Below are 26274 nucleotides of genomic sequence, written 5' to 3'. Positions count from 1 at the left end.
AGTGCCGATGCTGGGATGGGAATGCTTTTCTAATACGACTGCGCATATGGAGTCTATACAAAACTTGAGAACACTCACTCCCTAAGAGCTGATCTCACTTTGCCATACTGGGGTAAATGGCCTTTGAGGACTTGCAGTTACCATATTGTTAGAATATTTGTTATTTGGGAATTTGGGAACAGAAGTCTAGTCATCCTCTTATGTAACTTGGTTCATTTAGTGAAAAGTATTCCCTTTCCAGGATTTCCCCATAAAATCAAATACTTATAAGATAATGACTGAAGATTTCCTAAGGCAGTACATTGCTAGATCCTTACAATAAGGCATGAAAGAGCTGCGAGGTACAAGATTTCAGGAGTGCTCTGGACATTTAGAATTTTGAGTGTTTCCCCCTATTCACTGCAGAACTCATGTGTTCTGTATACAAACTTAGCGTAGCTTACGAATCTTGCAAATTCCTGTTCATTTCTGGGACCTGATTTGTCTGCCATAAAAACCAGAAGTAACATTCCTGATTTTGGTGACTATTGCATCAGTCTTTCTGCCTCTGGAGACTACTGTTTAAACCAAGGACTGAATGTGAAGTAATAGCAAGTGCCTAAGTGTACTTTTTTTCCTGCCAGCCAGTAGTCACAGGTTGCTGTCTTCAAGCCAGAGCAGCAAGAGCGTGGTGTGAGCAGGGAGATGGGTTGCAAATTCAGCAGTAAAAGGTATGCATGCATAAAAATGATCAGTGCCTATATCTCCCCACATCCTTGTATCTTTGTACTAGGATAGTTCAGAGCTCAGAAGTCAGGATCTTTTGTCTTCATTAAAATGACATTTTTTATAAGAATTTCTTTAAAGATGTATTCACAGCTTGCAGTTTGCACTTGCAGACAAATAATGTTATCTTGGTAACACTGTTCCCAGCAATCGCAGGTGGATTGATTTGTCATCATGCAAAGCTTTTATCTACCATGTAAAAAATATTCCCCATATGAATGAGGAAATAGAAATTGATTTTGAATAGCTATTCTTTCCACACACAGGCTCTTTTGTTATACATTTTGTTAATTCTGGTATGATTTTTATGCACTACATCTTTTTTTCTAAACTTTTCTACTGATTTACTGCCTGACTTTGTTTGACGCTGCTGAATGATTTACTGAAGCTTTACAAGTGATATTTCAGTTGCCAGAGAGACTTTAAGCTGAATACTGTCCCCAAATATGATACAATATTTTGTTAGCATTAATATGGATATTGATGCAAAATCAGTGCAAATAGACTCCACAACTAATCCCACACTCCCTCACTCAAGCTTACTGGCAGCAACACTAAGTTGTTTCTTTGATTTCAGTGCTGAATATGCAGTATTTATGTGGGGTTACACTTCACTTTATATCCTTATTTTGGAAATCATTTTGTCAGTGCTCACTGAAACTATTCTTATAGTTAAATCGCTTTCAGCTTTTTTGTCAGATTCCTCTTTGACTGACCCATGTTTTGGGGTTGACTTTGATTTGTGTAACAATTTCTTTTGCAAAACATTGCACCCACTTTTTGAATGTGCCAAACATCTTGAAGCTTGTCACAGCTGAAGGTTCATAACCTGCCACAGGCAATGCAACCCGCTGTCTAAAAGGGGAGAGTGCATGTCACGTGCACAGGACTGTTTGGCTGAAGGTCACAGTTGCACATATACAGATGGCTCTGGAAAAAGTGCCTGGCTCCAGTGCACTATTGGGCTGTAATTAGTGTAACTAACAACTAATATGAAGGAGCAGAACAGAGGTCACCACAAGACTTCAAAGGTCTTAACAGGTTAAGGTTGGAGGGCAGTCTATCCTCTGGCTTAATCTGTTGCCATATCTTCTGAGATTTGTTGAAATCTTCACTGACCTCTGACCTCGACGTGTTGCCCTCTCATAATTTACTGGTCACATGCCACTTTCTTTATTTCTGTCCATTTGGACACGCATGGGTCTTTGGGAATGGTGTCTCCCCTTTCTGTTCAGATACAAATGTGCACAGGTAAAGAGCTTTTTGATGTAGGATGGGGATTGTGAGTTAAGTCTTTAATGTTCTTGCTCCGCTAACTCCAGGCTTATTGGAAATGATTGTTTTGCTGCACTTTTGATTGGTAGATGACGTTTGACATGTAGAGCAGGATCAGGCTTAAAATGTAGCTATTGAAATAAATTGGGTAACATGCAGTTGTTTTCAGAAGATGCTAAATGCCACACTTTCATGAACTGATTTATTTACCAGCCAAGGATAATTCTGTTTATATTCTCAGTAAACACGATTGCTTGAGTTTGTAACTCAATGAGAGCTTGTCTTGTGGGACAAATAAGTAGATAATCCATCACAGCGTTTTAGTATGGAGATGAAATAGCCATCAAGGAGACCACCACCATACTGCTCTGCAGCTCACCACCATGGCTAAGCATGACAGCTGTGGGGAGGAGAGTGCTCTAGATCTATCGGTGAAGCAGCACACAGCAGACAACTTGCCTGGACCGAACTGAGCATGAGTTTAGTCTTCTTTTTAACTGATTAAAACACTTTAAGAGCCACCAAGAGGGAGAGAACAGCCCAACATTAAAGTCCACTAGGGGGAAAAAAAAAAAATCATTGAAGGATTTCACAAGCAACGACACTTGGATGGTATTTGGGAAATCTTTTTCTTTCAAGACTGTCTTGCGATTAACTATGGGAGCAGTACATCAAAGCTGCACTGACTTCAAAGCTCTGAACCACTTACAGCTTCCAGCTATTACTAAAACCTACTGCTTCACCTTGCCAGCAGCTCGTATCAGCTGCCTCTGCTAGTTGCACCCTTCTACTTCCTGCCTCCTGATTTTGGGGAAAGGAAAAAAAAACAGTTTGTAAATTAAATATAGCTGAAGCAATGTCAAATGTGGGGAAAAAGAAATAACAACAAATGGACCATCAAGATGCTAAAGATTTAGTACAGACTCAACAGTGATTTGCATATGCATTTTCTCCTTGGGCGAGCTCTAATGATGCCGTCTGTATGGAGGAAGTCTCCTGACTATGGTGTATCCCTCTATAGAAGTCCTTGAGTGAAAAGAGCAAGTGGTACAGACTAGTGTTTAGTTCCAGATGTTAGCTATCAGATACAGGGTTCAGTATAGGAGTCCTGAGAGGTGGACAAAGTCAGCACTGGTGCTGACTTCATACCAGCAGAACTGCCTTGAGACCCCAGCAGACCTTCACATACTGATGAGACAGATCTACAGTGTCCTCAGATTTTCACAGACATACATTCAAACGCATCCATATGGTAAACCTGGAAGCAGTCTGCCAGCACTGGGCAACGATCACCATTTGTTGCTGCAAAATTATTGATTCTCCAGCATTGTCAGGAGGGACTGTAAAAGCAAAGTTTGCTTATTTGCCATTTTTGGAGTCCCTGAAAGAGCTCATTTGTAATAGTAGGGGACTGTATTACATCCTCTGAAATGATATGAGAAAGCTGAAGTGTACTAAGTCATAATGTATTGCAATATTAATATTATTCAACATTTAGAATTGTTACATTATTATTTTCTGATTGGGAGCTTTATGCCCAGGGCTTTCAAAATGGTACATTAATCTCTGAATAAAATTTTTCTTGCAAATGACACATTAATAGAAAGTGAGGAACAAATGTGTTTTATATAACAGTTTATATGTTCAGTGCAGATCAATGACATGCTCTCTAGAGCTAAATACCATTAATCCATTTACAGCTGCTCACCAAAATGAAGAGAAATTACCAGAGAGCAGCAGATCACTCCACCACCCTGCATAGCCTTGCATTTTGGAAAAGCCAGCCCCCATGTCCTGTTGACACAGAGGCCCTTTGGCAGCTGTCAGCCTGGCTCTGGGATGGGGCACTCTGGTGACTTCACCCCAAGACCTTGCAGATGGCACTGCACGGCACAGGCCTTGTGCCTACCAAGGGCTGTGCCATGGCACGGCCTGCATGGCCTTCCAGGAGCTGGGTGTGAGGGAGCTGGGGCTTGCTCTTACATCTGAAAGAGACACACGTGTGTTCTGTCTGGAGAGGGGGCCTCTGCTTTTAGCACGTGGAAGTGGGGGAGGCTTCCTGACAGGCTGATGGTGCAATCAAAATGTCAGGTTATTTGAAACACATTGACACAATAGGTATGACTCCCTCTGTGAATTTGTGTATTGTTCTGCGTGATGGATCTTCTGAAAGAATGCATTTCACTGTAACACACTGGAGAGTAGGAACAGCACAGTCATTTGAAGATCATTGTAAGTATAGGAGGACACAGTTTCCTGTCCGTATGTTAAACTTGGTGTATTGATTTTATTTATTTTTTTTTTTTTTTTTGCACAGCTTGCAGCATGGAAATGTGATCTACAGCTATGGCTAGGCAACCTAACCACATGTGAATTTGTTAAGTACTGCTGGATTAGCAGGAATCATCAGACTGTGCAAGTACAGAGGCTTGACTTCTGTAACTCTCTATTTATGACTTAATCAATTAAAATAACAAGTTTTGATTTTATTGGCTGTAAATGAATAGGCAGAAATCATCTACAGAGGCCGTTGTTTTACACCCTGCTTTTTTTCGTGGCACAAACACCCTTTAATTTTGCCACAGTACCTAAGCAGGCAAAGCTGCAGCTGGAGTTGGGGGACAGACATGTGAATATCAAACAAATGTATTTAGCTACTGTCTTTCACTTTACTGCATAAAATTCGGAAAAGTGTAGTGCATTTCTTGCAGCTTTTAATCTAAATCTGCTGTCATTTTTCTTTCTATATTCTTTGCCTGGTTAATCTTTTGTTCCCTTTATGTAAAAGATACTAAGATTACAGAAGCTGTAGTCTGCATTTAAATGCAGTTGTGATGCAGCCATGCAGAAAGCACTCTTCTGATGTGAGGCTGGTTTGCTCTTCTCCCTACATTATTATACTTCCTTAAACACCTCCATTATACCGTTCGCCTTGTTTGATTTCAAAGAGTACAGCAGCTGCATCACATGGGTGAGTTGTAGCTCCACTGAGCAGGCTACCTGTGGCTTCTCAGAAATGCTAATGCATTATCTGCTGTGTTTGTGAAATTTTCTGTTTGCTGTTGGATTTGGGAAGCCGCTCTGCAGCTCTGGAATGAAAACAGTATAAAGTGCAGGACAAAGAAAGTGACCACAGGTATTTAGGGGTTTGAAATTATTACCATTCACCTTCTGAAAACTGTTTCCACCAAAAAGAAATAAACTTAAACCAAATGGTTATTTGAGGGCAAAGGAAAGCTGACGTTACTCCTGAAGAATCTCTTGAATGCAGTCTCTCTGAGTCATCTACAAAACCATGTGGACTAATGCCTGGCTTATCACTCAGAGTTTACTGGGAACTAATCTGTTCAAAATGTTTGGAATAAGCTAAAACCTGACTTGCTCATCTAATGAAAAAGGTCAAAACAGAGAAGAAAGTGGCACTGGTTTGTGTTAGGTGACACTGTGCCCTGCTTGTCTAATTTGATTACACAGCCACTGAAGCCCCAGGCAAAGCTGATTTTAGCTATAATCAGCTTCTTAACCTTTTGAGAACTAACGTAAACACTACCTACCAGTGGTTAATTATGTTGCTCAGTTACACACAACAAGGTGCAAAGGTAAAAGTGTAGAACTACAGTAACACATGTTGTGACAAGATTACTGGAGGGGATTAAAGTTGTCTGTGTCTCATCTGTGCTTATTGATTTCTTTCTCAAAAATTAAAGACAGATTATGAGCAGGGAGCATCAGTACATCAGTTTTATGCAGTATTGCTCTGCTATATGCCATATCTCCTTCAATTCCTCTTATGTATGAAAGCAGAGATCTAGTGTGTGTTGGCCTGGTATGGGCATGGATTTGTTAATTTTTAATGATTTTAGATTAACTTTGTTCTAATTCTTTATCAGTAATAGGTCATACACATTCCCTTCCTCTATCACAAACATCTTGCAGAAAGCTTTGGAAGTTCTCTTGGCAGATAGACCATGTCCATTTGCGACATCTGTCTCTACATGGAATAAATGGGATGAACTTTTATTTCATTTTGCATACACCATATCCAGTAACATAAGAGCTGAGATTCAAAATCTGACTCACTGCAGAGCCTGTGTATCTCGGTTTCCCATGTTGTTTATTTCATGCAGTCCCTGTATTTTGCCAGGAAACTGGCATCTCCATAAAACTTCTAAATTTGTGGCGACTTGTAAGCCAACAGACTTCCAGTGAATTTTAAATTTTCCTGTGCTAATCCTTGGTTTTTATATAAGTAAATATTGATCTACTCATCTTCTTATAAAGTTGCTGCTCTTCCATACTTTTTCATGAGGTAGTAAACTGCATCTTTATGACCTTTCCAGTCTACAGAAGTGGAATTAATTTGCTCTCTTTGTGTCCCACTGTTTTTTTGTCAGCTATATCTCTCCCACATGCTTCCCATCAGCCTCTTTTGTGATGTGCTGTGATAGCAAATGGCTTAGGTGGGATGTAAATGCTAGGGAAACAGTCAAGCCTTCATTCAGGTATCAACTAAGTAAGACTAAGAAAGCCATATTAACTGGAGTTAGATAAACACTAGGACTGAACAAAACAATTTTTCACAAGAACAACAATAAATAATAACACAGCACATGCACACATAAATCTCACTCACATGTGGTCCATTGCGGTCAGGTACAAGGTCAGAGTTGGTTTCCTTTTCTTACAGTCAGTAGCTAAATGTGTGTTTGCTGTACACATACTTGTCTCTGGCAAGGTTACAGTGTGTTGAGATGAATTTGGGCGGACTGCTAGATTCTGAGTGTCAAGAGAAGCAGCAGATCCACTTAGCTGACTGCTGCAGTGCCAGCATGGTGGTGAGAGGACATTCATGATCTAGACAGGAACAAGAAATAGCTCATCAGCTTCTGCATATGTTAGAGACTAATTCTTCATCTCAGGTTCCATCATTTTCTCTGGGAAAGGGCATATGCATAGAAAACAGAGGCTTAATGTCATTGCTTTGAATTTCTTGCAAATTCTAGAGTTTCAGCCTTTAACTGTAGAGTTCATTGTATGTTCCAATGACCTGTCAGGATCTACAAGTTATCGTGCATATCTGTTCAGTTTCTGTGCCCTGCATTTCCAGCAGGTAAAATATGAAGGCAGTTCTGCTGGCACAAAGGTGAGCTCATCTGCAGGATGCTGATAATGTTTTCTAAGGTTTTGTTTGGAATGCATTTTCCCTATATAGCTGTAATATAAATCTTTTTCCATCCCACTCTAACCGTCCCAGACTCTTTGATTGTATTTATAGTGAAAAGAAAAGAAAAAGTTCTAGTACTTGTTGTGTATGTCACTATAGCACTAGTTGCATTTCCTGAAGGGCGAGAAACTTTGTAGCATAACAGGGTCTCATTATTCTGCAGCAAAGGGATATTTTTCCTCCCTAAAAAGAAGTGGGATCAGATTCACTGTACTGGTCCAGCTGTGAAAGCTGCATGGAAAAGGCAACTGAGACACGTCTGCAAAATGCATCAGTTTCCACATTCAGGAACAGCTGTCCTTGTCCTTCCTATTTCCTCAACTTGTTCCAGCTAAGGAGACTTCATGCAAAGTCTCTGCCACATGAGTACCTGCTTTGCTCCAGAATTATTATCTGGGGACTGTTTTTGTTGGGCTAATTGTGTTGGCCAGCGAATGAGTGCATGGCAACAAATAGCAGTAAAGCAACAGAGATGGAGAAAATGGAGTCTTTTTCTGTCAGAAGGCAATTTTGGGGCCTTTGGCTTGGTAGACAGCTTAGCTTCTGGAGCACATGGCAGTGACACCAGAGTTCGGCTGCATCTTAATGACTTAGGTAACTTTTTAGGTTGCTCACAAAGAACACTAAAGGCTGGGTTCTGTTACTGGGTACTCACAGAAGCAGAGACAGTGCTGCTGCTGGTAGCACTGCAGCACCAGCACTACTCATGCCTTGACATAAGCAGCAGCAGCAGCTCTTCAGTCCCTCTTTGAGGGACAGCCTTTCTTCCTGTCAAATGCCATGAGACATGAAAGTACTGCTGCTCCTGACTGCGTGTCACACAGTGCTGGGATCACAGCCACAGCAGATTTTGATCCAGATCTAGCAGAAGTGGAACCCTGAAGAAGAGGAGTGTGGCTTGTGAAGGGTGAATTTATCAGAGGCTTCAGAGCAGATCACAGTAGCAGAAGTTAGGCAATACTTCCCTTTCCCCCTAGAGAATAAATCGCTACCATTTTCATAGCTGACAGAGAATAAGTCAACAGTGACACGTTGCTGCAGAAAAGACAAACCTTTTGATGAAATATCTACATAAGCCAATGGCTTGCCGGACATCAGCTGGGATACCACATCATTGATGAAGGAGAGGAAGAAGGTGGAGAACCTCCAAAAATAGCAGCAAAAATACTGGTAGAAGTCCAGAAAATGTGACTTTCTGGAAAAGATTGAGAGATCTGAGAAAGCTTAGCCTAAAAAAAGGATTGAAAGAAATAGCATGGTAGAAATCATCAACTGTGTGAAAGCCTAATGTGAAGTAGAAAGGAACAGTGCGTTCTCAGTGTACTTGGTAAATAGTGCAAAAGCAATAAAATTGAATTGCAACAGGAAGAATTTGGATTAGGATTTAAGATAAACTTTCAAATTATATGGCTGGAGAATGCTGCCTCTGTTCTGGAGATATCCAGGTCAGATAGATAGATACGTACCAGAGATCAGCAAAGGTGCAGCTGATCTTGCTCTGAACCAGGGCTTGGTGCATGTGGTCTGGAGACATTTGTTTCATGCTTGTTTGTCAATGACTGCATAAATAGGCAGAAAAAAAGCACAGAGGTTCTCAAGTTCATCATTTTTTGAGTTGTTTTTATAGTTTTGGAACTTTCCTACTTTTTTTTTCAGAAGACGCACTGGAGACTGTGCAGTTCATTCAGGCAAAGCAGCTGAAGTAATGCAGTATATAAAGTGTGGTTTTTTTAATATATTTGCATAAGCAATCCTTGGGTGAAAGTTCTGAGTTTTGTTTTCTGAAGTGCACATTTTGGGTAATGTTATCTGTTGATTTTGACAGGATGCAGAGAACTGACAGTTATTATGTCCTCCCCAGTTTGACATCCAGGAGCAAAAGTAGGTCTGTTAGGAAGTGTTAACCAAGAGAACACTATCCCTTGTCATTGGTTTTGATGTCTGCAGTGTCCCCGCACAGGGTATAAAAAACAAATATGTCACATTGCTTAGGGAACAACTACATTCTAGGAATAATAAGCTTTAGCAAAGCATTTATAAACACTCCATTTACAAATTCATTTAGTGCATACATACAGTAGACAGATATCTGGATTGCTTTGTGAATGTGCTAGCTATATTTTTTTAAAAGCATTTATAACCAATGTTATATGTAATACGTAAATAAACCCTTTGTACAGCACAGTAAAATCCATTTTATTCATGCTAATTCCAGAACATTTTCAGGCAAGTGAATTGCGGTGAATGAAATTAATAAAATAAGCTGATCAGTTTGCTTCTGATCTTACAGCTCGTAAAGAATTCTTTGCTGAGAACACTAGTACCTCTAACAGCAATTGTGTGGGCTCTAGCCAGCTTCATTTCCAGTCTGCTTCCAGGAAAGAGAGGAGCACAAAAAATCTCTTGCATTTACAACTTTTTCTGAGGGGCAAGGAGTGGTTTGAAATAGTAATCTGGCTGAAAAAAGAATTATGGATCTGATCAAAACAGTACCCTAGGAACATCTTTTTTTTTCTTTTCCTTCCCAGAGGTCAGGTCCCAGAACTCGTGGGAGTTTGGACAGTGGGGATGCTTTAATAAATGTGTAGTGATAAAACTGCCAGATTGAAGGTTTCTGAAATGCTACTGTCCAAAATCACCAGCCATGCCTAAAACTAGTAATTCCTGACAGAACATACACTCTCAGTATGTGACTTTTAGCTGCAGGAGGCAGAGCATATGCTTCCTTGCCAAAAAGTGGTGCTTTTTAATTGTATTTGTGTCATAACCTCTTTTACTACAGTTTTAAGTTCTTTTCCTATTTCATTCTTCAAGGCTTGCCATAAAAACCCAACTGCAAAAAAAGTTTGAAAGCCTGTAGTTTATTTAAGAACTTCTGAATCTATAATGGATTCTTTGCATTATAGGCTGGTACGATACTCAGTAAATGTAGTGACATTTTAATCACCTTTTTTTTAAGATTAAATAAGAGAAGGCATTGTGGCCCTGAAGGGTTTGTCTTTAGTTGCTTTGTTAATTCAAAATATAACTCCTCCTAATGAGCTTTGTATGATTTAATGAATCAATCCTGAAACTTCTGAGCACCCGGAGTTCCCATCACTTCTCAGTACCATTGGGACAGCAGCAGTTGGGTTACTTTTGAGTTCTGCTGTTTCCCAGGGGCAGTGAAATAAAAGCAGACAGCTAGATGCACTTCATTAATACTAAGGTAAAGAATCAGGTTGATTCAGGGGGTTAACCCCCTGACTGGAAGCAGAGGAAATATCTCTGCTGTCATCATGCAGGTATACCTTAAGCTTCTGTGATTCACAATCTCTTTCTCTCTTATTTCTGTGTATTTATTGCCTAAGGAAGCTGCAGAAGTAGGCCTCCTCGCCCTCTATGTGGTGACAGCAGATTTGTTTTACAGAGACTGAGCACAGAGGGGGTTAAAATCCATTTGGCAGAGACAAATGGAAGAGTTGGCGTTGGAGGATCTGGTGGAAAGGGGAGTCGGTCTGCCAAAGATGTAGCTAATTTATTAGATGGAGCAATTGCTATGGCTTGCTAGAGCCTTGTCTCAAATCTGTACTTGCAGATTCTAAAGACATTGCTTTTTCTGTGTGTTATACCTCCTTGCTCTAGATTTAATTCAATTTAAAAGTTGTGAATGATGGTATTGGGTACCATATGTAGAATCTGCTGTTTGCCTATCAAGATGGTGATTGGGGAATCAGCAAGTTATCAAGCCACCTCTGAGCAAGTGCTTTCCACAATATACATTGCAAGTATCAAATGTAAACAACTATTCTCATTAATGATTTTATAGTAAATTGATGGTGGTCTGTGCTTTCTTTAGAGACGCTGCAGTTACATGATCAATTCCTGAGCCTGCAGAATCTTCTCATTACCCCAGCTTGCTGTGAGTGTCCTGAACCATGGGGGCATGGGCAGCACCATGCATGCTCACCTTACAAAATCAGGATGATCGGCATTGTATAACAAACTGCTTCATTCAAACAGTAACGCACTAGCTGTTGTTACAAACACAGTTACAACTGAAGAGAAGTCTTACCAAAATAATTCTAAATTTGCCTATCTGTTTTGATAGACAAGTTGAATATGCAAATAAATTGTACATTTCATACTCTGTCCCAAGCAATATAGGAAATTAAGAAGTAACGTGAAGTAACTTAGAGAGTGGGTCCTAAGATACAGAGCTCTTTGTCACTGATACCAAAGCCAGAGTTGTTTCTGTCTTATGGGTGAAATTATATACAAAACACAGAATTAATGTATTTAAATGGGAGTACTGGCCATTTTCCTAACTGTCATCCTCAGCCATGAATATGTATGGAAAGGTGACTGTCCAGCAGTGATGGTGCCACAGACCTGATCTTCCCTTCAGCTGCAAAAGACACAGTTTTGTGTTAACACGCTGAGTGTGTTTATTCTTGCCCATTCATCCCCAGAGCCAGCAGAAACACAGGGAGGAGCAGCACCTTCAAGCACTAGAGCTGAATCTACAGGAAGCCCTGAAATATGCTCCAAGTCTGGAATGGTTTTCAGAGCTTGTGTGGACATATTGCAAGGGTACACAGAAATGCTTGTACTAAGACTGCCTGTTCTGCAGCAGTTTGGACAACGAGGTATTTCAGTTTTGAGGGTTATAAATTGATTCCTCGTTGTTTGCAGCACAGTCGCAGAACACATTTGCAGTGTTATCAGTCCCCTTGACAGTCACCAGTTTAATTTCTTCACATTTTGTTGTTACTTGCATAACTTTCTTATATGCTTAGCCTATCACTTGGTGTGGTGTTTTTTGTCCAAAGATAATCAAGGGCTTAGAGTAATAACGTACATGGTCCGTTTTTCTCTATCTTCCTGTTCCTTGTCAACAGGAGGGCTTGTTTGTCCAAAACTTTCCTTATTTAAAGGTGGTTTTGTTTCCTCACAACTCCCAAGATCTCAGGGCGCATCCTGACAAAAGCACTGACTCCTTGAGGCATCTAATAACAAACATGAACTGCTTTCCTTAAAAGCCTGCAATAGGGAGGTGACGTCCTTTGGGTTCGTCAGGTCATCTTAGCATGTTGTAGAGCTTAGGTCGTCTCCCTGTGTGCCAGGTGCATCCCCATAGCTGGGTTATCATAGAGTTGTGATGAGGTGGGTGGTGGGTTGTGATCTCATCAAGTTACAGATTTCAATAATTAAAAGAATTCTGTTTGTGTTTTGCTGTTCTTTAGTGCTGAAACACTATGGCTTCTTGAAAAGTTAGTATGCTTACTCTGTATAAACATGAGTGTTGAATGGATGATGAGGTACTGGGATGGGTTGCCCAGAGAAGTTGTGGATGCCCCATCCCTGGAAATGTTCAAGGCCAAGCTGGATGGCACATTGGGCAGCATGATTTGGTGCTTGATTTAGTGGTTGGCAATCCTGTCTGTGGTAGAGAGACTGGAATTAGATGATCTTTGAGATCTCTTGCAGCCGAGGTCATGCTATGATTCTATGAAAATCTGTAAGTAGGAGATCAAAAATAACAAAGTTATGAAATGTGCATTGTACTATGTGAATTGAGTAAAACAGATGCAAACTTGGGATTTTGTGAGATGTGCCACATGTCTGCTGGACTGGAGAGTGAGAAAGCAGGAGGCCCTAAATTCAGCAGGCCATAACTCAGAAGTGGTAATACAGAATAGTTGTATGCTCTAAGGCTATTTACTTTGGAAAAGCATGCAGCTCTTATTGCTTCTTAAATACCATTGCAGAACTGGTCATAGAAAGGCACGGAGCCAGGCGCTCTTAATGTGTACAGCCATGCAAGAGCCATGGACAATGATAGAGGTATAAATTTTATGTCAGGTACTTGGTTATGAAGCAAGAATGCCACTGCTTCGTCACATAAATGTAACCCAGATTACAGGACGTTTATATTTTATGGACATGAAGCCACATTCATACACAAAACAGAGAGTACTAGGGTGTAGAAGATCTGTTTATTTTGGAAGTAGGAACTACATTAAGAATATGGCTTTAGCAAAACCATAGCCAGCTGCAATGAAAACATCAGCTGAAGTGTTGGACATTTACAGAGGAAGGAAAAGAGAGATCTCATTTCTGTCCCTGCTGGTAATAGGAATGTTCAAGATGACAGGATCTGGCCCTGCCCATGCTGGCATTACGTATCTGATGGAGTGAAACTGAAGCACCAAGAGTGATTGGAAGTGTGTTTGAAGATGTGTAACCTGCATCGGACCATAATATTTACAAATGAGAGACTGAATAGGTATTCACTACTATGATCATTTACAGCAAACAAGTAAACCATGTGATATCCCTTGAAACAGTAAAATAGAAAAAAAATTAAAAATCTATAATTTTAATCAAAAGTTTGTTTCAGTCATTGAAATTCTGTTATTGCTGCTTACAAACATTAAAGTCAATCAAAACATCAGTAGCTTGAAAGATCAATATTTTTAATATGTTTGCATTGCAGCACTGCAGATTTTTGGCTAATGGATCTCACCCATATTGATTTCCATGGGAAATGTTAGTCTGATACTGAAATAATTAAAAAAAAAAAAAAGGCAGGGATTATTGGTTTGGAATTTTGAAGGAGATAGAAGTATAAAAATTGGTTATTGACTGAATTGCTTGGGGTGAATGAACCTTGGGCACTTGCAATAAACTTGTAGCACAGAGTCATTACTGCATACCACCTTAGTCCCTTAAACCTAAAATCAGTCAATAACCTATTATAACAATGCAAATTGTGGTGAAATAACATAGTGGGTCCTTTTCAAAACAGCAGGTTATTCATAAGCATCTACATACATACATGGATGGAAGTATTAAACCACCTCTAGAATATTCACAGTAGCTCATTTTCAAGTTTGTTTTAATGTATTGAGCTTGTTTGTATGAATCTGAAAGACTTGAATTGACATAATTGTTTGAAATAAGATTAATGGCTCAGCAGCTACTGAAATGAATAAAAGTATAACAAAATACTATGTACAAATAGCATAAACAAGAATATTCAGTATTGTCCCAGTTCTGGGCAAACGCTGGGTAGCTTTTTTTCCCATCTGTGCTGTTGCAGGGGTAGGAAAACAAAAGCAGAGACCACCTTGAACCAGCAGATGCTCTGCAGTGGGGCTGTGCTCACCCTTTCCCCCCTGCTGCTCCCTGCAGTGTCCATGCTCTTCATTCGCCTCTCCTTCCAATGTGTTGTGATTTCACTTACACAGCATATTCTTCTTTTTTGAAGAGAGGTTTCTCCTTAACCCTGGGAGCTGTGCTCTGGGCATTACACTGGTGAAATAAATCATTTCTCTGCAGCAGAACATACTCTACATTCCCAGCCAGGAGCTGGATGAGTTTACCTGGAGAAAGCAAGGCGTTACTGGCTACAATACTAATTTTTATGCACAGTTAAGTGAAACGTGAGCAAAGCAATGCCATGCAATTTCTGCTTTAAAAGTGCTCTGACCCTCTGTTCTGCTCCTCGCTGCGGACTGGCAATGCAAGTGTTTCTGCTAAAAGTAGGTACTGCAGTATGCAAGCTGTCGAGCCAAATATATTTTCACCTGGGCTGTATGAATATTTAACACATATATACTAACACAACGATGATAACTCAGTGCCTGTGATGCTATGGAAAAGGCACTGTTCTTATATTTTATTATTAGAGTTCCACCTGTGGATATTTTCTGATTTCTTTTCTCTGATTTGTTGCTCTGCTCATAGCTGACAGGAAGAAAGTGAGCTGCATTGCAACCACTCTTGTAGATCAAAGCCTGAGGAAATGCACTAGCAGCAGAAAGCTGCAGAGGCAGGAAGGCAGGATCAGCAGCCAGTGCCTTGGTTTAACTACCGATGTCTGACAGCAGGCAGGTTACTGCGTCCTGACGGAGTCTCAGCAGACTGGCACCATTTGGGAATAACTCTTAATGAAGTCTAAAATTTCTCAGCAAACTTGTTAGTGGGAGTCTCGTCACTGAGAAGCCACCTCTGTAGTTACTCTTTGAGTCACGTAGTTTCTGAATAATTAACATCCTCCCTCTTGCTGGAGCCACGTATTTAGGACAGAGAGATGCTGTCATTGCGGGTAGCAATCCCAAGGTGTGGGGCCACTCCTGTCTGCAGTGTTGTGCGGGACATGGGATGGTCATGCATTGTCCTCTCTTCATTTTGCCTGGACTGGAAGAAATTTCACTTTTTAGATTTTTTATCAGTTTTTGTGGCTTTCCAGGTTGATATCAGGACAGCATTTCAGACTAAAGCTTCCCTTCCTTGCTTTTCACACCTGCTGAAGGATGCCTCTCTTCTGTTGCATTCAAGAAACTGGTAGAAAGATGAGGAGTGCTTCCAAAAAACAAATAAGGGAAGATAATATCATCATTTGTAAAAGTCACTTTTTCTTGCAGCTTAAAACTTTTTCAGTTAATAGAAGTGAAAATTTTACCTTTCTTCCTTTTTAGAAGCGAAGGCTAACTATGCCCAAGGAGGTAAACAGATAAAGGGAGATGAGACTTTCTCCATGTGTAGAACTCTAAGTTTTATCTTTTCATAGTGAGAAAAAAGGAAAAGGTCTATAGAACAAGTAATGGAGGGTATCCCAACATTTTCTTTCAACATGATTTTCCTACCTTTTGCAATTCAGAAGAGAAAAAAAGGTACCAGTTTGAAGTGGAAAGATATTTCCTGAGGAAAGCAAACTGAAATAATGCCCTTCTTCCTCAAAAAAATGCCACGTTTTTTTTCTAAAACCTATTTTAAAAAGATAAATTTTACAAATTCTTGGAGTTGCATAGCAACTGTGTCCGAGGAAGAGTCGAAAATTTGCAAGTACAAAAGGAAATGTCCTGGCCAGAGGATTCTGAGCACAGATTTCCACACCTCAAGGATGCCACCTGTACATGGAGCATGCTACCAAAGAGCATTACGGTGTTTTAGCTTCATAACTGGGCTTGACCTTCTTGGGTATTGCGTGGCTATAACTTTATGCAATGCACTACAGATCCTGGAAGCATTCTTTTTGATATATTTTTAAAATCATATCTTTTTAACTTTATTTCCTGAATTCCATGGTCATATGTAGAACTGATCATAATAGAAAGATTGCTTTGATATCCTCACGTTTCAGTTACAAAGATATTGCAAGCTGCAGTTATTTCAAAAACACAGAGTAAAAACTTGAAAGTTTCTACTTGAAACAAGTAGAACTCCCAAAATATGGGGCTTCTCATGGAGGAGCAAAACTTATTTATTTTCCCAGAGCAGAATCATGCTCCTGGGCACGTTTCTTAAATCTATAATCTGATTGTGTATCCTACAGAAACAAATCCTCCTCTTCTAGGGTGTACCATGTCTACCTACACATAAATTAGAAAAAGAAGCTGGTACATCAGAATTAAAGCTGTACTGCCTTGGGTTTGTAATTTATCATTCTTAATGATAGGTAGACTTGTGGAAGTTGACAAATGTCTGTCATCTGATACAGAGAAATTTAGTAGACTTGCATACTTTAGCCTTGATCATCAAAGCCCTGCTCCACAGAGTTGTGAGGAGCTCTTGGTGATGAGCGAAATAGATTTTGCTAACTGAAATTCTGACCAGAACCTGAGGACCTTGAAGAGGTAGCCCGAATTCCAACATATGTGTGGTGACAGCATACTGACAATCAAGAATACAGCTATAGATAGTGTCCTTTCATGTTTTGATAGTACAGCTATATTTCTGTCTGGGAGGTTCTGCTTTCTAGCAGTGTTGCCAGGTACCATCCATGCATTACAATTCGAGTCTATTTTTGAGAGTAGAGAAGAATTCACTGAGCTGGCTTAGCTTTTTATTTGCAGTAATAGCATTTCTTTTATTACTCTGCAGGTGAATTATGACGGAGATTGGCTTAAGGATTTGGAAGATATAAAATGTTTGGTGTGGCCTTAGTTCAGGAAAGTACTTTAAGTGAGGTGCTACAGTACACTGAGACACCACAGTGTCTCATTGAATTTAATACAGATCAGGGGTGTATAACATCATGCAGGATTGATGCATCAGTCTTATATATTGAATTTAGTGCACAGTGAAACCTGTGGGGGAATTTAGGCCTAACAAGCTGAATTTTCAGATCTGTAGGCTTTATTTATGTGTATAATTCTGTATGAGTAAAATAGTTTATTCTGAACATGGTTTCTAATTTCCTGCTGTGTAATGCACTAATACTTCCATAATCAAGTCTTCCCAGGCAGTTAGTGTATATCTGAGTAGGGTTGTTTTAAAATGAACTAATGGGACACTGTGGTAGTTAGTGGATATTAGTATTGTTGTTGTAGTAAAGGGCAGAAAAAATAGCAGCTCCATGACAACTGTGCAGTGTCATGAGCCTGTAGTAAGGGTTGTACTTTAAGCTAAAAGTAAGTGGGATGTCCCCACTTAAACGTTCCTGTGTCCCTACTGCAGGAGAGACTGGCAGAAGTATTAAAATAAATGAGTAAATAAAGAGTATTGATCTTGTATTAAATCAGTATCTTCTTGAACTCTCTGCCGAGTTTTGGAAAGGTAACAGCTCTCTTTAAAACAGGTTATGGACCAAGTGTATTGATTGTACAGGAGCACTGTGTTGTAAAAATGCCTCTGGAGGCATGGGTGCTGAGTGGCGTCACTGCCTCATGCTTGTTTCGACACCCCCACTCCCTCTTTCTGTTGCAACAGGGGAGAAATTGGTTCCAAATGTGTTTTCTTGACCCCCTACTCCATACATGTTAGCACCTAACCTTAAACGATGTTTCTACAGTCTCGCCTGTATTTACAGTGATTATAATGCATAATGTACCATATTATTGTCTGGACTTCCTGTTTAATCAGTACAGAGCTTCTTACAAGTGCAGCTGAAAAGGGCAAACAAAATTAAAGCTTTATATACCAAAACAAGTTTGATTTGCTAAGCTCCCAGCATTCCAAAGTACACAGATTTGTTCCACCAAGTTTTGCGATGGCTTGCAGATGGGCAATGATTAATCAGAGAGCTAACTGTGAAGTAGTTTGCAATTAAACTGGAAAGCTCTGAAGCATGCTAATTGAATCAGAAAATTAGAGACACTGAGCAGTAATTGGCTATTTCTCATGCAGCAGGTGCCAGGCCACTCATCTGTGGAACAAGGTATTTAAGGCGCATTAGCACTAGTAAAAATACTTCTTGATATGGAACAGTTAGATTTTCTGCTCATTTTCACCATGGATGTCAAAACACACAGCTGTGATGTCTAGTGCTCACAGTTTGTGTTGTAAGAGTCTGAGCAGGGCCGTCACCAACCTGCATACACGCCGTTTCAGATCAGGCTGAACTTGGGGTGGCAGGGTGCTTCCTAGCCCTGGCAGAGCAGCAGACCTATCTTTTGTCTTTATTTTTGAGGTGAAGCTCATGGGTAGCTGATGGAGTGCTGGTGATGTGCTGTAGGGTCCCACAGCCCCATCCATCCCACGGTGCAGGGTGCACCCAGCTCCTGCTCCCTGAGCCTTCCTGTCTGCCTTTTGAGCTCTGCTTGAGAATGCTCTGTTCCTCAATCCCTGCCAAAGAACCAGGAGAGTGTTCTGTGTGCACTGCTTGCAGATACAAACATTGGTGGATCGTGAGTCTGCGGTCACATTAACGGGATGCAGTCACTTCTATCTCATTTCTGTGCAGGTTTAAAAAAATCACAAGTTTCTAGTTGAATATTAGTTGGGAGCATCAACAGTATAAATCTAATACTGCTGTGAACAGAGTAGATGCATAAAGCCGATTCATATCACATCTCAGCATGAGTTTATATCTTCTAATTAGTACCACCATTTTATAGACAGCACACGCAATGAAAGTTTGTTTGCTGTGCCAATGGGGACTGGAGCGCACACAGTAGCTTTGCTATGGCAGAGTGATGGTGCTGCACGAGCACAAGCGGCTTGTAGCCCAAGCAGTAGGTAACCAGAAAAGAGTGGGATTTTAATAAGTGGAATGGTGGAGGGTTTTTACAGTGATATAACCATTTTCAAATTAGACTGGGTGGGACGCATGATTTCCTTCTTCGTAACTAATTAGAGCTTGGTAGGCTTATTAGTGAATAAAAAAATATTAAAATAGCAACACACAGCATCATATTGCTCCAAGTATTGAGCAGCAGAACATTACAATATTCAAATGCTAATCATATCACTTAGCAGAAGACTGCAGAAAGTAGTGTATTTGAACTGAGACATAAATTATAAATTGTAAACAGTGCATAGGGGATATGTTATAACTGTGTCTCATTTAAATTAAGGCAGAGAGTTTTCTCTGAAGCAGATTATGTGCCTTCATTAAGTTTTAAAGTCCCCTCTATAATGTTTTATTAAGATCGCTTGGCGCAGCATTTCCCACACTGGATGTCAGCAGCACATCCTGGTGAGGAGACCACAGCATGGAGGTGGTTCAGGAGCATCACTGTGCTGCTGGCTCACTGCACCACCTTCATGCTCTGCAGCTCAGTGCCCGCAGTGACTTTCCACCTGCCACCCCTCCCCAAAAATCCCGGAACCTTTCCTTTCTGCACTTGAATGCAGCTCCAAAACATTTACATGATCAATGTTTGTTGCTGGAGGGATAAAGTTTGCTCTTCCATGGACAAGTGAGAACGTATTGATCATTTTATTCTATTTGCTATTTCTAAATTCAATATACCTCTGGAGTCGATAAGCGAGATCGAGAGCATACTCTTTTTTTGTGTGCCTGCTTGTAGCTTGTTCTTAAGATCCAAGATACATTTTTGATTAATCACGAATGCTCTGGGGTCATGGAGAGCAAATGTGTTTGTGGAGTGTCAGCTGATGCTGTCAGATAAATGTCTTAAGCTTAGCCAGGGTTCGTGCCCCAGCTTTAGGCTGTGCCAAATGTCTCCCCTTGTTGAGGAAGATAACAGCTACACTGGAGGCGACTGAGCTGTTTGTTCACAGGAAGGGCTGACCTTGCCATATGGGGCTGTGCTCGGGTGAAAAAAGCACGGGAGATGTTTTAATGGAAACTTGAGAAATCTTAGCTTGCTGCCATTCCTCCCGTGAGACCCAACGTGCACAGTCACAGCACGTTGCCCTGCTGTACCAGCACTCCTTGATGGGTGTCCTCAGAGCACTCGTGTCTCCCAAGGAAAGAGGAATGGTGACAGGGTACTCCTGAGTGGGCAGAAGCCCTTCTGGCAAAATCAGATTCTTCTAGCAATGACCTTGCGGGTAGTTTTGCCATTCATGCTGGTTACAGGATGATTTTGTGTTCAGGTTTCTCACATCTCCGGCAAGTACTGGCTCATGGCCCTGACAAAGGATGCTCAGCAGTGCTGCCCCACATCCATTGCATGTTCTAGGAGTCGGGCTGAGCTCATCAGTAGTGATCTGTCCCCATAACTCACCAGAAGATGTAGGTAAGGAGTAGTGACACGGCTGCTAAACTAACACCTGGAAAGCTCTTCGTGCCGAGGCTGTTCTGCAGTGCTGAAGGCAAAAGGATGGATCATATGGTGGTGCATAAATAAGTGAATGCTCCCAGGTCTACTTGTGGGCATTCATTAGGAACTACCTCAAACTGGTGCTTTCTCTCCCTGCCATCTCCCCAAAAACATGTTTATTCTTTTTTTTTTTTTTTTCCAAACGTGATGCTCCACTTTTTCTTTCCTCTCAAGAAGTTCGTACTGTCATGGGTAAATCATCAGGGCTAATTAGACTCAATAATGCTGCAAAAAATTTCAAAAAAAGATATAACACATCTGTCATGAACTCCCACCAGATCTCTTGGAAATGAGACATTTTTAATATTTTATGCTGAACACAAAATATCTGGAGGAAATGGTTTTATATGCTAAAACAAAACCTTCAGTGTCAAACGTGTAATACTGTCTAAGCAGCCCCTTGAATGCTGCTGTTTCTGATCTCACCACTTTTAAAATGTAAATTTCATTTAAATAAAATGTATTCTGTATTAAAAAAAAAAAAGAAAAAAGTTGTGGGCAGTAATGAAGAAAGTCCATTTTATGTCTGTCTGTAGGAATGATAATGTCTGTTCCTGTATTGGGTAGCACTCCAGGCTTCCAATAAAATTTCAGTCTTACAAACCAGGAGAATTGCTGTTTTTTTCTTAATGAGATGTTTTCAGCTAATATCTAAATAAAATTAATGCAAATATTTTGCAGTTTAAACTAATTTTAGCTAAACCTCTAGCTGCTTTTGTCCTAAAAATATTTTTGTCTTCCTTAAAACAATATTTAACATAGAAATTTGAGTCATATTCTCTCACTGTACATTATTAACAGTTAAATTTTTCTGCCATACATACAAGGAGGAGAGATCATGACTGTGAAAGCTTGTAATGTGTGAAAGTTGGGTAAATCCCTGTTTTATGTTTATTCTTGGTGTCAAGTCACAGATTAATAAAAGTACTAACCTGAATGACAAGAAAAGGTACTTATCCAAATTCCATAAATCCCAGTAAGTCATTCATTTAACTACCTAGCCTGAGACACATACTTTAAATAGATCGGTAATCCTTATTAAAAGGAGAAGCATGTCCTGCGCAGCACATCTGCAAGTATTTCTCCTACAGCATTGTTCCTGACACACAAAATTGTCTCTCTAACCAATATGGTGCTTGCCTGCACCATTTCTGTGTCTTCTCCCTTGGACAGTCACCATGAATGACCCCCTCATGTATTTCCAGCTCCACTATGTATTATATTGCATAGCGCTGTCCTGTAGGGCCATGCATGAGACAGGGACTTAACACTACATGTCCCACAGGTTTCTGAGTTTCTATACCACAATGAAAACACGCACCAAATTCTGTTCAAGTCTTGGTGGTCCCCTGTGTCAGCTTTGGGAAAAATCTAAGGGAAAGAGATAGAGACGGAGACAGAGGCAGAGGTAGAGGCAGAGGCAGAGGCAGAAGCAGAGGCAGAGGCAGAGGCAGAGGCAGAGGTAGAGGTAGAGGTAGAGGTAGAGGTAGAGGTAGAGGTAGAGGTAGAGGTAGAGGTAGAGGTAGAGGGAGAGGTAGAGGTAGAGGTAGAGATACTTAGGGCTGTCCTGAGGCTCAGCTCAATTGGGAAGGCAGGATAGGAAAGGTAAATGAAAAAGTACAATTACTGATGGAATTAAAGAAGCTACAGAAGGCGTTAAGAGCAAATTTTGTCAGTGTGGCTGTGCTGAAGTTCTGCTATAAAAAAGACCCAGGTCTTGCCTCAAATTATTCTTTGCAGGGTTGCAGTGTTATGTGGGAAATTAAATATTCAGATTAGCTGCTGAAATTATGAATTACATACCATGTTATTGTTTATTCCTGATCCTGTTCTTTTTCTTTCTTGTTTGCAAACTGTCTTGCTGAGTGTGAATTCCTTCAGCAGCTGCTAGCTCAGACCATAACTGGCTAAAAGTAGGAGGCTAGGTCACATGAAAAATTTTAATGGTTTAAGCAGTGTACTATACATGAATTTCTCACTCATACGGAAAGGTTTATTCAGCCTTAGAGAGCAGATGAGAACAACTTTTGTCCACTTAACTTATTTTGACTTTGTCCAGAAAGCAGTTGTGTTAGTGGGGTTAGTCCAGGAGTTGAGTTTTGCCCATGGAATGTACAACTTGGGTGCTTTGGGCAGGATAATGAGGTCCTCTAGCTTCTACTGGGTCATTATGAGCATGTTCTGATCAACCATATCTAGTGACAGAACTCGATGTGTTTCCCAGGCACCATTCACCTGCCCTACTTTTTGATGATGTTGTGTTGGGTGCCATCTCATTGCCCTTATGTCTTAAAGTTAGTCATCTGCTTTCCTTACAAATAGCGTCAGTTCTGTGCATCACTGGCCTTTAATTAAACGTAAAGAGAAGATAAGACTATGTTCCTGAAGATATTACTTTTATGTGTCCTGTAAGGGAATGAATGCTTGTTCTAGTCTCAGCACCTTAATAAAGGGAGGAGATATTAGCTTCACTACAGCTACACAATGTGAAGAATGTTGACCAATCTGTGGAAAAAAAGTAACAAGGAACCTGGAAAGCAAGTGCAGACAGAGCTATGCTCCAGAGTCTCAAATAAGCATCAACTGAACCAGACTCAGAGGTGTCTGGTTGACACAGCAGAAGGGTAAGGGACCTCTGTCTTTTCAGCTGGTACTCTGGTGCTCCGTGGCAGACTCTGCTTTTCTGCAAAAGGAAGAAAGGCATAAGTTTTCTTTCAGCTCCTCCAGGCAAGTGAAGGCAAAGCAAGAACGTGACTAGAAAAATAAAACAATGTAGATGTTTGCTGTCTGAGGGAGAGCTGACACCCTGTATTGATTTGAACTCAAAACACGTCTTTGACCTCTTTATAAGTGCTGGGATGGGCAGTCAAAATTTAATGTGAGTACAAAATGCCAGTCTCCTCCTCGTCCCTATTCTCCTGTTTGCTGGGCACATGTTGAGAGGTTCAGCTAGTGCCAGCAAAAGTGATTTCTTCACAAGACTCACAAGGTATAAGCCACCAAAAGAGGTTACCACCATCAATGTCCTCAAAATTGTCAAGCCTGATATATAGGAAGAGAGGCAAATGCAGTTATAACCCTGTTGTATGGTGTGACAGTGGTTGTTTAAAAGAGAGGTTGCCTAATTATTCTGTTCCCTTGTGGGGATGTAAAGCTATAATAAGGAATTTGAAGATCATTAATCAATTGACTCTACAGAAGTTTGTAGGAAAGGTTGCGCAAATTTGGCACTTGGAGGATGTGTGAGGAGCAGACTGGAGGTAGGAGTGACTTTGAAAGAAGATGGGTGAGTTAGGCAGCAGGTTGGGCCTTCACATATGTCTGTCTTCATTAATTATCAGCATTAGCAACTCTATATAGGTCATGCACACAGATGAGACATTTGGTGCCAGCTGGACTCAGCACCCAGCAAAGCTCCTAGGAATGTTCAGTTTATCAGTATAACCCACAGGTTCTGAAGGTAAAAAAAAAAAAAGTGCTCACCCTCCATATGGCCAAAAAAGCAGAACAAGTGAGGGATGTGAAGAGAACATTGTGGTCTCAAAGCAGCAAGGTATGACAAAGATCTCTGTGGTAGCATTCAGGAGTATCTGCAGGGCAAGAGGCCAGTGTTAGAACCAGAGGAAAAGGTGATGTGGTCACCGCGGTCAAGTTAGTGAGTCTGGGCATCAGTGCTGGCTTCAGTAAATATGGCAAGATTGATTCTATCGATTTAGGAAACAGCAGCAGTCAACATGAGCCAAGAACAAGACTTAGAAAGCCCTGTCAGCCTAGATCGTGTCTGCCACAGATAAAAAGGGAAGTATGGGAAGGCCTGGGAAGAAATGTTGAATAGCATTGAATTCCTGGGAGAGGTGGAAGAGAGATGAACTTAGAGGTGAAATCAGAAACGGACACACTGAAGTTCTGGAAGGAGGAAGAGGAAGAAAATCTGGAGAGGACAGCTCTGCAGCAGAAGTGATGATGGTAACGTGCGCTTGGAGAGGGAGCAGCATGTTTATAACCAGGGCTGATGTGGCAGAGGGTGGGGATCAACCCTGGAAAATGGGGCAGAGCATAAGTCTCCATGGAAAATAAATTGTACTTTATATTAATTTTTACCTTTGTTTTCAGTGTCCGTTAATGACGTACTTTTTGTGATATAAATGCAACTCCTTCAGAGATTAATTTCTTATTTTGATTATGTAAATGTTGCACGTTGATTAAGTCTTTGTAGTTATGTTTTGGCTCATAGCAACATCTTTATCAGCAGCATAATTCATACTGTAGCAGTTAGTATGGCACTAGAGAGAAGTATCAGTTTATTTCTTAGAGCTAATTGGCTTCGCTACGTAGTTCAAGAATCATTGGCATCTAGTCAAACCATACTCTTAGAAAATGCACTGCACTAATAAATGGAGATCTGATGTTAGCTGCCTTGGTATTAAATTCAAATGAAATTGTATCCAAACTGTATCATTATTTTACACCAGAATATCATCATGTAAACACTAAAACAATCTGATTCAATAGATCTGTTCTGTCCATCAGGTATATAGGTCTAGCTATCATAGAATCATTTTTGTAAAGGCAGAATCAATTTCTGCAATCATATTTGTACCCGTGTGTATTATGGGAAGCAAAAACGTGTAAGCATTCTCAATAATGAATATGTTTTCAGGGAAGTTGAACAAAGATAGGCTGAACATAACCCCAATAAAAAGGAGTAACTGAGTAGGAGATTCACCTAGGGCATAGAGAAGGAAAACATCTCAATTTTTGTTTTGTGTTTCAATTTCAGATTTTTAGAAGGCATAGTAAACTATTCTTCTTTCTTTCTCTCTCTCTCTTTTTTTTTTTTTTTTTTTTGGTTTTGTTTTAAGTGGTTGTGCTTTAATATTTGCTTTTTCCTGTAGTTACAAAGAGCTAGGCCAGAGAATAGGCAGTGATGACAGGCTTGCCTCCAGCTCCTGTGCAAATGTTAGCACGAGTGGCACAAGTGAGGATGAGAGAGTGATGGATGGGTCTAGGGAAGCCTGAGCAGCAGTGCAGTAAGAGAAAGCCCATCAGAGAAGAAAGCCTTTCTCTAAGTGCTGCCTTTTGTCAGCTGCCAGCAAGGACAGCAGTCCTTGCTTGGACTTCCTTGAGCAGGATGTGAATTATTCTTGTAAATTTTAAAAAATAAGAATAGAATTGCAAAATTTCAGGCTTATTTCCATCCATACTTATGTTCATGGAGTACTTTACCAGTAGGTGTTGATGGTAGTTGGAAACAGCAGCTGCGTGGAAGCAGACCTGAGACATGAAGAACTGCAAGCCTTGTGCCTTATCAAAATGCAGGTTGAGTTCATCACAGATACCCACCAGTATCTTGTATCACCTCCTATCAGGAGTGTATCTCCACCTCAGCCCATGTGACATTACCTTCTGGGAGCAGCACAAAGAAGCTCGGCTCAGTACGCACCGCTCCTTGGCGGCTGCCACTCACGTCGAGTATCCCTTCACCATCAGCTGCTCCTGCAATTTCTGGGA

The 26274-nt window shown here is 40.6% G+C and overlaps 1 protein-coding gene across 8 annotated transcripts in view; it reads left to right on the top strand.

Moving 5' to 3' along the window:
• The window catches only part of FAM172A (family with sequence similarity 172 member A), a 255691-nt gene that overhangs the window by 207732 nt on the left and 21685 nt on the right, over window positions 1-26274 (top strand). For 5 of the 8 annotated variants that reach the window (XM_052700342.1, XM_052700343.1, XM_052700339.1 and 2 more), the window contains one exon: window positions 11716-11892. The exons of the other annotated variants lie outside the window; for them this stretch is intronic. In XM_052700342.1, the coding sequence (XP_052556302.1) occupies window positions 11716-11892 (177 nt within the window). The remainder of the gene's footprint in view (window positions 1-11715; window positions 11893-26274) is intronic. 8 annotated transcript variants of the gene reach the window in all.

Source organism: Tympanuchus pallidicinctus, unplaced genomic scaffold (genome assembly GCF_026119805.1).
Source record: "Tympanuchus pallidicinctus isolate F22 unplaced genomic scaffold, pur_lepc_1.0 scaffold4, whole genome shotgun sequence".
NCBI lineage: Eukaryota > Metazoa > Chordata > Aves > Galliformes > Phasianidae > Tympanuchus > Tympanuchus pallidicinctus.
Note: the sequence above shows the minus strand (reverse complement) of the source record. Positions and strands in the feature narration are given on the sequence as shown.